The 12310-nt window shown below is 42.1% G+C and overlaps 1 protein-coding gene across 1 annotated transcript in view; it reads right to left on the bottom strand.

Annotated features, from left to right (window-relative positions):
* Window positions 1-1403: 1403 nt before the first annotated feature.
* LOC114062003 (DENN domain-containing protein 1A-like) overlaps window positions 1404-12310 on the bottom strand; it is a 43344-nt gene continuing 32437 nt past the window's right edge. Inside the window, exons 4-5 of the mRNA XM_027893000.1 lie at window positions 3914-3963; window positions 1404-1540 (exon numbers count right to left, since the gene is read on the bottom strand). Coding sequence (XP_027748801.1) covers window positions 1417-1540; window positions 3914-3963 — 174 coding nt within the window. The 3' untranslated portion in view covers window positions 1404-1416. The remainder of the gene's footprint in view (window positions 1541-3913; window positions 3964-12310) is intronic.

The raw sequence follows: 12310 nt of genomic DNA, 5'->3' as shown, positions 1-12310 counted from the left end.
GGCCTTCCAGCACTGTGTCAGCTCTCAGCTTTGCTTCCAGAGCTCTGCAGAAACTTGTTAAAGCGCTGTCTGAGTGAAAAGAATTCCTCAGTGCAAGGGATACCTGAAGCTTGCTGCCATCCCATCTGTGACTTTAAAACAAATAGACCAACATTCTTTTCATCCCCATTTGCCTTTTCCTATCATTCTCACATTCTTCAGCAGGTTTCCCCCCATCCATTTACCATGCACCATCCTTTAATCCATAGAGGACATTGAGAAGATTCACATCAATAATGGGAGCTGCAGTCCTGGGAATAGAGAAGTGAGTTCATGTAATGCTGATTTACACTCTTCATTATTCTCTAAAACTTGCATAAACTTGCATTAATGATGAGCTTTCTTTTTCTCATCAGTTCACAGGAGAAGGAGGCAATAGCAGCGAGGTGAGGAGTCCCAGTTCATCCACTGGGCTGGTTTCTGTGGTTCTGACTTGAGGCAGAAAACATTTAACTACAACAGAACAACTCCATTTCTTCTTGGCACTCACCTGGCAAAAGGGGGCTGACAGCACAGAACTCTGATCCAGGGGGGAACAAGAAGGGACTAAGACTATCCCTCATTCAGATTGTCCTTTTAAAACTGTTTCTCCTTTCACTTGACATCAATCAGGAAAAGCCAACCAGACATTGCCAACATGAGACTCGGGGACTCAGCCCCCGGCCCTACGGGGCAGCAGCTCCAGGAGGAGCTGGGGAGCACCTTCCTGTCAGCAGGACATGCCCACACGGCTGGAATGCCAGAGCTGATCCCAGCTGAGGTGTCTACCAGAGAAAAGACGGAATGCAAGAAGCATTTCTTGCAGCAAATGTAAGTAAAACGTTATGGGCTGTATTCCTACATGGCTGTGGGAGGTCATCAAAATCTACTCTGATAGGGCCTGTTTGCCCATTTCTGTGAAATGCATCGCTCCCAACTCCCACTGACAGTCTTTATTATGCCAAACTTCACAAACCCCTCAGTGGGACAGAGCAGAGCTCACACATCCCAACTCTGGGGCTGTGGAGAGGATCAGTGACATTCTCTCAGTTACCAACAGTTGCTTTGTTAATAAAACTTGCATATACAAATGTCCACAAAATGTCTTAACAAGATCAGCTGTGACAGCTAAAGATAACAGCTGCCATCCTGCTCTGTCATATCAAATTACTGCACAGAGATCTTCCACGTTGTCAACTCCAGAACGTTGACTACAAACAAACACAGTTATCTACGGAGCAACTCCAAGTGCAAGAGATTTTGCACCCCTTGTGCAGAAGAGCAGTGACTTTGAGGGCCAGATAGGAAAACAATTTCAAACAGCTGGAAATGATAATTGCAGCGTAACAGCAGAGCCAAACACTGCTCCTGGAGTCAGCCAGCAGCCACAGCACAGACCTACCTTAAGATACAGAAGCAGCTCTTGGCCCCAGAAGACAAGCGACAGAATCCAAACCTCTGCTTGCTGTCAATGTCTGTGAGCACAAACGTAAAGTTCTGCCCCACTTGGTTAACTGCATGGCTGGAACAGAGAGCAACAGGGGAAAATTAATGCTGAGCTAACTCTGTGTCAAGTAGCAAGTCATTGAACCTGCAACATTTCCTCTTTTGGCAGAGTTTTTTTGAGACATTAACTTTGAGAGTATGCACCCTCTAGAACCTTAAACATGCTCCTTGTTTGATGAGGGACGAGTGGGGGGTTGTGGTTTGGGGATTTTTTTCCATTTTTTAAATGTGGGAGGATACTAAAAATGCTAAATTTATCTTTAAATGACTCTGACTATCAACCACCTTCCACGAAGTGCACACAGTACAAACCAACCCCGCATTCTCTCACGTGACCCAAAATATTTCTGACATGAAATTAACATTTATTTCAGGTTATGTTCTAGGGTTTTTCAGGTTTACTGAGAACTGAGAAATCTGACTTGCACCGACATGTGCAGCTTTACAAGTCACTTCTACCAACTGCAACAAATATCCCATTAAACTCAAAGCCATTTAACCAACAGTCACAGGCCTCAGAATATTCTCTTCTGTGATGTCATATACAACGCCATAAACAATTTCTGTGGGATGTTATACACTCACTGCCCAGAGGAAACAAAGGAGAAACAGACTTTCTGAAATAAAAGTTGGATCCAGACGGGAAAGATGTCATTGTCCAGCTTGGAAAAATCCTTCAGTGGATTCCAAACAGGCAAGGAAAAACATGCAGTGATGAAGATGGACAGAAAGACAGATGTTTAAAGCATCTCAGTAGTCTGAGAATTAGCCAGTGGAAGCACAATCATCCTCCTGAAATCTAAATGTCAGCAGAGCAAGCACTTCCATAAACCACACTGAGCTGCTGGGGATACCCAAAAATCCCTCAGTGGTGGTGTGTTTTATCTGTAAAGCTTGGATGTAATGTTACTATGGTGATTTTAGTGTGGTGTTTTAAAAGGGGATTATATGCTTAATTTTAACAAGGTTGAGAGCAGAGCGTGTGTGAGAAATAGCACTGGAGCTGACAGTTACAATTATGGAATGGGGCATAAACATGCTTCATTAGCAGTGGGGAGAAGCTTGTTTATTAAACAACTGCGACAAGGGGGTGAGTTCCCCCAGAGCAAACCTGAAGGGTCTTGCACGTGTGTGATCTGCAGACACCAAATCTGCCCCACAGGTCCTGCTCAGGTTTCGGTGCCAGGGAAGGATAAACTTCCAACAGGCACAGGTTCCTCCTCAGATCCCAATTATCAACCCTCAGGATTCCCAGCTCTGCTCCCAAACTCAGAGCCTGCCAGGCTGGGAGCACCACAAAGCTCCTCTCTGGCTGGGCAGACAGCAGGGAGGGCTGCAGGGAGGGCACGGAGGAACAGGGGTGTCTTTAAAGGAGTTGGCTTCCAGTCTCTCAGTGGCAGTCTGTGATACTCAGACAAACAAGTGGATCCAGAAACGGGAATCACTTTTCATTATGTTCTCATTTGCACCCCATATGGGTTTTCAGTGTTCTTATCTTTCAAAATGTTACATTGCTGAGGAAAACCAAAAACAACAGAACAAACAAAAGCCCTAGGTACAATAAATCTACACACAGGAAGCATAAATATTTCTAGTAGAAGCATATACATGAGAAAAATATATGTGAGTATTTCCCTGCTCCCTCCCCTTAGGAGAGGAAAGAGATGAGCAGCAAAAGAGTGATTCCAGACTCTGAAATGAGACAAACATTTGCAGCAGTTTCATCACAGTTCAGGTCACTTTGCTCAACCCAACCCATTCAGTGTGTCAGCTGACAAAGAAAAGGCATTCTGCCCAATTAAGTGATGCTCAGAACGATGGGAGCACTGGGGCATCCTTGCAAAATTTCAGTTCTTGTTCTTTTCCTGAAAACACCAAAAAAACCTCATAATAAAGGGAAAACTACAGAAGTTCTAGAGCTTTCTAAATTACATCAATTAAATACTCTCAGGTCTTCTGACATTCACTGCACAGTTTCACCCCCAAAGCACCAGCACTCCAGCAAGAGCACGAGGCCTTTAAATGCAAAGCATTTAATTCACTGCTCCCCCCGAGTTTTGGCAATGAAGAAATGAAACACATAAGCACACAAAGCTTTGATACCGATATCCATATCTGACAATTGCTACCCAAGCATTCTCAGCAGAAGGAAACCCAAACACTCTCGTAGTGCTGCCACTGAACAACTCCAACTTTTAAAACTTCTCTTTTTTTTTGATGGTGCCCATAAAATCCCCAGGAAAAAGTGATTCTAGGACTGTAATTTGCACTCGGGTGGTTTAAGTCCCAGTCCCACAGACAGAGCATTATGAATGGTATTTGTTTTATTTTCTACAGGAGTTTTATTGACAAGCTTATTTTCTTGTAAACTTTGAAAAGCTAACAATACCTGTCCACATAGAAGGGGAAACAAAACTTGGTCAAAGTCTGTAGAACTTCCTGTGGAGAGAAAAAAAGAGATAATTTATACATCTACTGGGACCAATAAATCTAATATTAACCACATCACACAATTTCACAACTTTGCCCTGAAGAAATAAGAGACAGATGAAGAAATATGGGCTTTATCAATTACATGGAAGGAGTACCAGGCAGTCAATCATGTGAAATAATAAACATGATCAAACTTCATTAAAAATGAAAAATTAATCAAGATTCACACATGGGCAGGCAGCAGGAGCCATCCAGCAATTCTCCAAAGAGGAGGAGGAGGTTGGGTTGTTGAGTGTTAACACCTCTCTGGGGACAATCCCTGCCCTGACCATATGGATCGGAGTGAATAACACCAAACCACATGGGCCTGGCCTGGCAGGACCACTTCTGCTGGCACAGCTTTTGACTGTTACCTAGGAACAGAGGTCTGGGGATTAGGGAACACTTCCTAACATCAGCAACACGAATAACAAAAGAAGAAGCCAATAGGTCTCAGAGCAGGAATGTTTAACGTTGCCTACTGCTATTAAAAAGAAATTCTGAGTGTTGAAACACCGACTAAAATAATGTATATTAAAATTAAGACAGATTTTTAAACCTTCACACCATTTTCTACAAGTTGCAAACCAGCACCACAAACAGGGAAACCTTTAAGCACAGCCTTTGCAGGAGAGCAAAGAAAAGGATGAATATGAAAAGTAAACATGATCAGCAGATAAATTAATAATTTTCAACTTTACAACATTAAACAGAGACAATCACTAAAGAGGCAAACCCAGAAATGTTAGTCCCAAAACAGTTGTGTTCACAGACAAAAGCAATCCATTAGATCATTCTGTAATACCCAAAATTTGAATTGTGCAGCCCACAACCCCCCCCAGTAAAGGTCTCCCAGTTTGCAGATCTTTCCTGCAGCCAATTTATTGCTCATTCTCCTTCACACTTAAATATTTCAGGCCCTGAAGTGTAAATTCTATTTCTGCTTTCAGCTAAACAGGATAGCCCTGAACAAACAACAACCCCCCCTAATAAATTCAACCCTTTTCTGACCAACAGCAATAAATTATCATCAGTGACTAAATAGATGCTTCTCGCTTCATTTATTTCTAACCCAAACGCCATCGTCCCCAAATAAACTCCATCAATCTAATCACCCCTTCAGTGAAGCACAAAACATATTGACTCCCTTGCAGGAACATGTTCCTCCTGCATAATTCACACCAGCACAGCCCAGCCTTAGCCCTGGTTTCAGGCTCAACTCCTCGCTCTCTTCTTTGGAGGTTTCTTGACAACTAAAATGTGGCAAGTTCTGAAGATTTCAGGCAGAAACAGATATGGAAACTTTGACTTCTTGACAGTTTATTGATAGATTATTTAACAACCTCCTGTTTTTAAAGAACAAGAAAGGGTCTATTGAAGAAAGCTGTGCTTTGAATTGCCCAGCAAACTCGGGCAGGAGTTATGTAGATGGAGAGGAAACTCTGCAGAGATCTGCACCTCGATCCAAATAACGCCTCGATAGCCCAGGCCTCGTTAGTGAGATTGGGCTCCCCCGCTGCAGGATCTCACTGACTTCCACCAGCTGAACGACTCCAACTGCTCACCCACAAAACCTGCACCTTCAGGCATTTTACTGCTGCTCAGTTGTCCCTGAGCGCAGCTGAAATCTTACTGAGCCAAGAGCTAAAACACAACCCAAAACCCTCACAAGAATTCTATGACAATCGAAATTGCAATTGCAGGAGAGCAAAAGTGCCTGTATTTTTATTGTCCTCAAAATAATGACTGTGTATCTAATTTTTTAGAAACAAATCATGTAGATCCGTCAAATCCTGAAATAAAACAGCGTTAAAAGGTAACAAGCCATCAGTTATCTCAGAAGGGCAGAATACATTCTCTCCATTATTTCGATGATCCACATAATTCCTGTAAATGCAAGTAAAACCATTCCCACAATAAAACATTCAGCATCTCCTCAGCATTGTGTTATTGGAGAAGTGCAAGAATTAAAACTTACTCTGCACTTGTTTCTTGATATTCAGATTTCACTAAACAGAGCACGTGAAATTTTCCTTTAAAGAGGCAATATACTGAATATATTGGCTCTGTACCACTCTACACTGCCTTCTCTTTTAAAGAAAGGTTTTACATGATATTGTTATCTGGCTTTTGTAATGTCTTTGGACATAATTTGCCATTCATTATACACCAATACTTATCTGCCTGGATTCATAACTGCAAAAACTGAGACTGGCACAGGTTAACCACAGGCTTATTTTTAAATGGTAACTCTTTAAAAAAATACAAAACTCATATGCAGAATTAGTTTTTAATTAGCAAAACTGCTGATGTTTTGGGTGTAAGAGGTATAATTACTGGAGAACTATCCCATTTTTGCTCAAGTTGCAAGCTCGTTACTCTAAATATAATGCTGGGTTTTTTTCCTCTTTAATTCTTTAAATACTCCTCAGTTTGAAAGACAAGCAATACCTACATCATACACAACTTCCCACCTGACCTCTTTAGGTGGGTGGTTACTTACAACCTAGAAAAACCCCCATTTCTTTATGATTTCTTTTCCAAAAAATCACTGCTTGTTTAAAATATTTATGTCAAATTTCATTCTGCATTGATTTTGCAATAAAATCTTTTTACATCTCAGAGCACTACTGAGTATTACTGAACTTTGTAATGGTCAAAATGTTTTAAGAATTGATTTTAATCAGCTGTTTAAAAGAACATTCTATCCCCCCACTCCCCCCCCAAAAAAAAACCTGGGCATAATCTGTTTAATAAAATTACTTTAAATCACCTGAATTTAGTTTTATCTCTACTTTCCTAATTCTACTGGTATTCCAGTACAACTTTAAAGCACTAGATCATCCATTTGCTTTGTGTTCCAGCAATTCATCAGCTCTTCCTGAGCAATTCCAAAGCTTGAATTAGGGGAGGTTTTTTTCTCCCAAAGTCTGGGGGTCAGCAGGGGAACAGGGCCAGTACAAAATAACATCATTTCACTGGAGGCAACTGAGTGTTCTCAGGGAAATGCTGGGGTTCAAGAACAAACACAGAACCCCACCACACCAGTGCTGCAAACAGGAAGAGCGGGAGATAAATAACATTTCCTAAGCATATTGAGGCCTGCTAGCATTTCAATATTTTAAACGCACAAAATATGTGCACAGATGGGCAACTTTTCTCCTCGCATTACTAAAAACATCTTCCAGGATAAAGCTCAAAATCCCTGCATTTTTTAAAGCTAATTGTGAGTGTGTTCGTCAGAATTCCCAGCCCAAGGCCAGAGCTCTCGTGCCCCCCGTCCTCGCAGCGAGCTCTGGCCACGGCAGGCAGGAGGCTCCGAGCTCTGCCTGCTCTCCCAGCACAGAGCAGCAGATAATGGGCCCACGCTGCATCCCCGCTCCCCTGCCTCCTCCTGGGACACAGGCCTAGCAGATGTGAGAAAAACTGTGTCAGAGAAGGAGCTCTAGTCCCTGCCTTAATGACAACTTCAACAAAAGAACACCAACCACTAGTACTTTTCTCTTGTAGGGGAAAAAAAAAAAAACACCCGAAAGTAAAGCTGAACTAAATATTTAAGCAGTGTTTCAAAGAGATCTCCTCAATAAATGTATTTCAAACCCCTTCAGTAAAATTAGAGATTTGGTTTTATTCTAAGAGAAATAGATTTTAGTTAACATGCTAAAAAAAAAAAATCATCTACAGCTACTGTTGTAGGAATAATTGTCTTACGACCCAAAGAATTGAAAAATTATACAAACAGGAATAAAAAAAAATCAGGTCCAATTATGTGCATAAACACTGATCAGCTGGTAAAGGTAAGAAGTGTCAGTCTCAGAGAGCTGGAACACTGATTCAATTAAACATATCTTAAACATTTAGTGACTAAAAATGAGGAGTATTTTCACTTCCACATTTAGCAGAAATTAGGTGAGAACTATTAGCTGTGAAAAGATAATCACATCCTGCACGCCCCCTAAGTCAACTGCACAGGTACACCGCCTCAAAAACAAAGCTTTAAATATATCCTTGGGTTAACATTTGTTAAATATTATAATTCTGGCTTAAGATGACTGGCCCTTTCAGCCCCACGCTCTATTCAGCTCCGAGCACATACCCACTTAATCAGCAATCATTGTTCTCTGAGGCAGGACTTTGTTGTCAAGACAAGCACTGAAACCTTTAAAATATTTCAGAACTGGCATAAGAAAAAAGTGATCTTTGTCAAACAAGGACAAATTTATGCAAATCTTTTATAAACATTCACAAACATTTATTTAGCTTTTGAAATGTTGGCCTCATTTGAGAGCATGAAAATGAGGGGGAAGTAGGAAGATGCAAAGGACAGCTTAGAGGCTGGCACACTACATAAATATTCAGAAGGAAGATTATAGGATTCATGTTAGGCTGTCTTAGGTTTCTCCAAAGTCCACATAGAATACCAAAGAACAAAACTAACGAGAAGTAGAGCAGATGTTAGACAATGCACCAGCCCTCTTTTCCACACTCACTTGGCTATACTTGGATGCTTTCATTTTTTCTTTCAATATGGTCAGGTCATTCAAGGATTCTCCTATAGACTCTGTATTGTGGCCACGGCGCTATAAGCTGGACCTCTGTCAGCCTTCCAAAAGTTCCCAATGAAAAGGCATTATGCAAATTGTACCTCTCCTACTCTCTTTTCAGGAAAAAAGCCTCCAGTCTGCAGCCACCGGAGTATTGGGAGTCCCAGCCTTCATTTCTGTATGGCTGTGTTTGCCTTAGGGCCATGCTGCTTGTTTTGACAGTGGATCCCCCCAGATAGTTGGGATTAGTCGAGCTTGTTTAGATAAACTTGAAATCAAGGCCTTCTCTAGGTAGACAGCTAGATGTAGCTACTGAGTTTCCAGCTGCCTTCTGCTTTCATCCCAAAACAACTGCAGATTCACAGCAGAGATCACAGCCACAGGCTATGTCACATACATAAGTACAAAATTAAAGGCTGCTAAAAGAAGCCTTTGTAAGTCTTAGTGCTAAAATAAGGAATCTGTACTGCATAGTTTAAACAAATTATCGAAGAAGCACCAGTAAAGGTCTGCACTGAGAGCTAACAGGACGTGCAGGGAAGAAATGCCCTGTTTACATCAGTGGGCAAGGTCTTTGCTAATCACTGCTGCCCAGCCCCTGCCCAGCCTCTCCAAAGCACATGTAAGTAAATACTCCAAAGCAGGGCCTGCTAGAAAATGAGCTGTTAGCAAATACAAACTTTCTGGTCACAGCAGACTATTAGGACAGCGCTGTTCCAGTTAGATTTTCAGTCATATACACAACAAGATTTGATCTTTGCTACAGTCAGATAATGCAAGATAATGCAGGAACTCAGTCAAAACAACACAAATATAACATGTTAGAAGGGCCAGAGCTCCAAAGCTAAATTAAAGCCTGAAATCAAATCCTGCCCATGTTACACCTCTATAAATCTGCACTGCGGTTCAGCCCCAACAGGAGATTCAGTTTTCAGGGAGTATGAAAAAAAAAAACAACTCACAAATAGTTTTGGCTTTTAAAGATTGTAATCTCTTCTATCTGGGTGCAGATTCTCATATACACTTCTGCTGCATCCAGGCACAACAGATGGGAAACCAAATTAAAGGAAAAATTAATCCCTAGGATGTTATAAATAAACAACCAGAAAAAAACCCAAAACCCAACAAAACCCAAAAGAAACAAACAAACAACGTAGTTCAACAAATAGTAAATATCATTAAAAATCAGGTCCCTTCCCTCGCTCAAAGAAAGGATGTGCAGAAACTTGCCATGTTGAAAACAGGTGAAAGTCAAGAGCAGAACTCTGTGGTTAAGAGGGCAAGTAAGGATTTCACGGCACCCTCTGTGCACAGGAGCCCTTCGGAAATCCCTGTTCTGCCACTCCCACAGTGCAGAAATTCCACCATTCTCACTGTAAAATTAAGTAATTTCACTGACAAGCTCTTTTCTAGAAATTCAAAGCATTAAAAAGCGTGGGAGAGTAACATTAGGGTTGAGTTTCTTCCTGCCCTGGTTACAAAGAGAACATTACAGTGTATCCTGAACTCAGTCATTCCATACCATGAATCCCCCACTAGTGACACCCTGAGCAGGAATGAGCTGCAGACTGGGACTCCAGCTCCTGGGCAAACGCAGAACTCCTGGGAAGCACTGAGGAAACCAGTCCCTCGTGCCAGTGGGGCTGTGAGAACTGTTGCTAGAACTGCCCCAGGTAGGACCTGCCCCTCGCAGGCACGAACTGCAGCAGGACTGAACAGCGTCCCAAAGGGGGCAACAGCTGCCCGACTCTGAACCTGGCCCGGCCCTGCTCCTCGGGCTGTGCCTCCCCACCCAACCTGCCTGAGAGTCCCCTAAGGCAGCCACTTCAAAGGATGGACAGCATGGGGACACTCCTGCCCCCAGGGCAAGGAGAACTTTTCCAACCCTCAACTTTGCAGAGGCAGGGGAAGGCAGTGATCACCTCAGACAAGTGAAGGTTATAAGAGGATACAGCTTTTCAGATTTGTCAGTATTTTCACAACTTGCAGATTAGCAAACGCAAGAATGTGCTAGAGAAAAATGTGGTCTAAAACCTGAAAGCTAAAAACCCCATTCGTCAGCCTTGGAAAGTGCTTTTCACCTGAAGAGAAAAGAGTTGATATGTCCAAAGATGACTGAAGGTGGAATCTGGAGTCTCCCAAGTATAAAGCAAAGAACTTTGGACTTCCCTGGTTTAACACTTTAGGGTAATTTCCAGCTTGTCTCTCTAAGATGCCACCAGCTTCGTGCTGCTGTCCAGACACATGTGAAAGTTTGAGTATCTGAACACCAATTAGTGCCATCTATCAATCACCAACAAATCCTCTTTCAGGCTATTTTCCAACCACTCCTTTGAAAAATAAATGTAAAAAAGAACAAAGAATAATGGATGCAAAATAATCTGGAGAACTCAATTAAGGCATCCTGCTACGTAAATGCTTTGCACTATCCCTTTATGAGACTCCCAAAACTCCTTTGCTACTGCCTGGTTTAACGAACCCAAGGAGAATATTACTGCCAAAGCATCTCCCATTTTAAAGAAACCCAGCTTTACTTGCAGTGAATATTTTATACTTTTATCAATAAATTTCAACATAAGTGATAATGATTACTCACTTTAGGCCTGATCCCACAACCTTTACTCACACGAGCAGTCCCACAGGATTTTAATATGAGCACCTCAACGAACGAGGGCTGGCAGGACAGGTTGTAAATTATTCATATATTCACAGGTTTTTAAGACCAGAAGGGACCATTATGATCATCCAGTCTGACCTCTTGTATAACAAAGGCCATAGCATTGTATCCAGCAGTATTTGCACTCACTGAGTCATTTGTGGTAAAATCAAATTATGTTTATCGAACTCCCAATATCGATTCGAATTTTACATGAAAGAAAACTGAAATTGTTTAGAAAGTGCCTTGCACCCATTTCCTCACACTTGAACCTAATTATTGCTCTATTTCTATTCAGAATTTTTCTGAGTGCTGGACACTGGTTTTTGACATGGTTTTCATGCAGAGCCCATCACTACCTCAGGTACTCTCAGGACTAACTTTTTTCAGACTGATTTTGCTCCGCACAAATCCACTGCACTGAGTTTTGCAGCCAATCACCACACAGTAGTAAAATAACAACACAAAAGAGGACAGAAACCTCAAATGCTCCAGTGCTGCCTGAACTCCTGATCACTATGGCCAGCTCTTCTGTCAGGCCATCAGATACAGCTCCTGGCTCAGCTCCCTCACCACGGAAATACTGCACCAACCTGTCATTCTCAGAATTATTAACTTCGGTTCTCAAATGGAACTTGGGGGAACAGACCACGGCAAAGGTTCTATTAAGTTGCAAATCAGCTCTGCCCTGTGGTTCTGAAGGTTTGCAGCTCCAGGGAGCACAGACACCCTGCACTGCACCTGGAGCAGGACACACACACATCACACTGGAACAGGTTCTGCATCTTTTGTTCTAATTTAATTATACTAGAGAGGCACAAATAGAGATATGTAAGAAAAACTGACCTCTCACCTATTTGGCCTAAAGAAAAGGTAATGAAAAACCAACTTGTACCATACGACAAGGATGCCTAAGAAAGAGCAAATGAGGAACCAATGAGGATTTTTCTTTACTTTCCTATATTAGATCAAATACATCTGGTCTACAAAACCACCCTGCATTCAGGAAACCCTCAGCTCTGCAGTCAAAGCCCATGGTCTGGTCCTGTCCACCATTCTGTCCTCATGGGGTCCGTGTCCTGCAAAGAGCTCCAGTGGCACAGCCCTGTCCCAC

This window comes from Empidonax traillii, unplaced genomic scaffold (assembly GCF_003031625.1).
Source record: "Empidonax traillii isolate 1590-97213 ecotype Southwest subspecies unplaced genomic scaffold, ASM303162v1 scaffold375:size1330703, whole genome shotgun sequence".
In the NCBI taxonomy this organism is placed as follows: Eukaryota; Metazoa; Chordata; class Aves; order Passeriformes; family Tyrannidae; genus Empidonax; species Empidonax traillii.
Note: the sequence above shows the minus strand (reverse complement) of the source record. Positions and strands in the feature narration are given on the sequence as shown.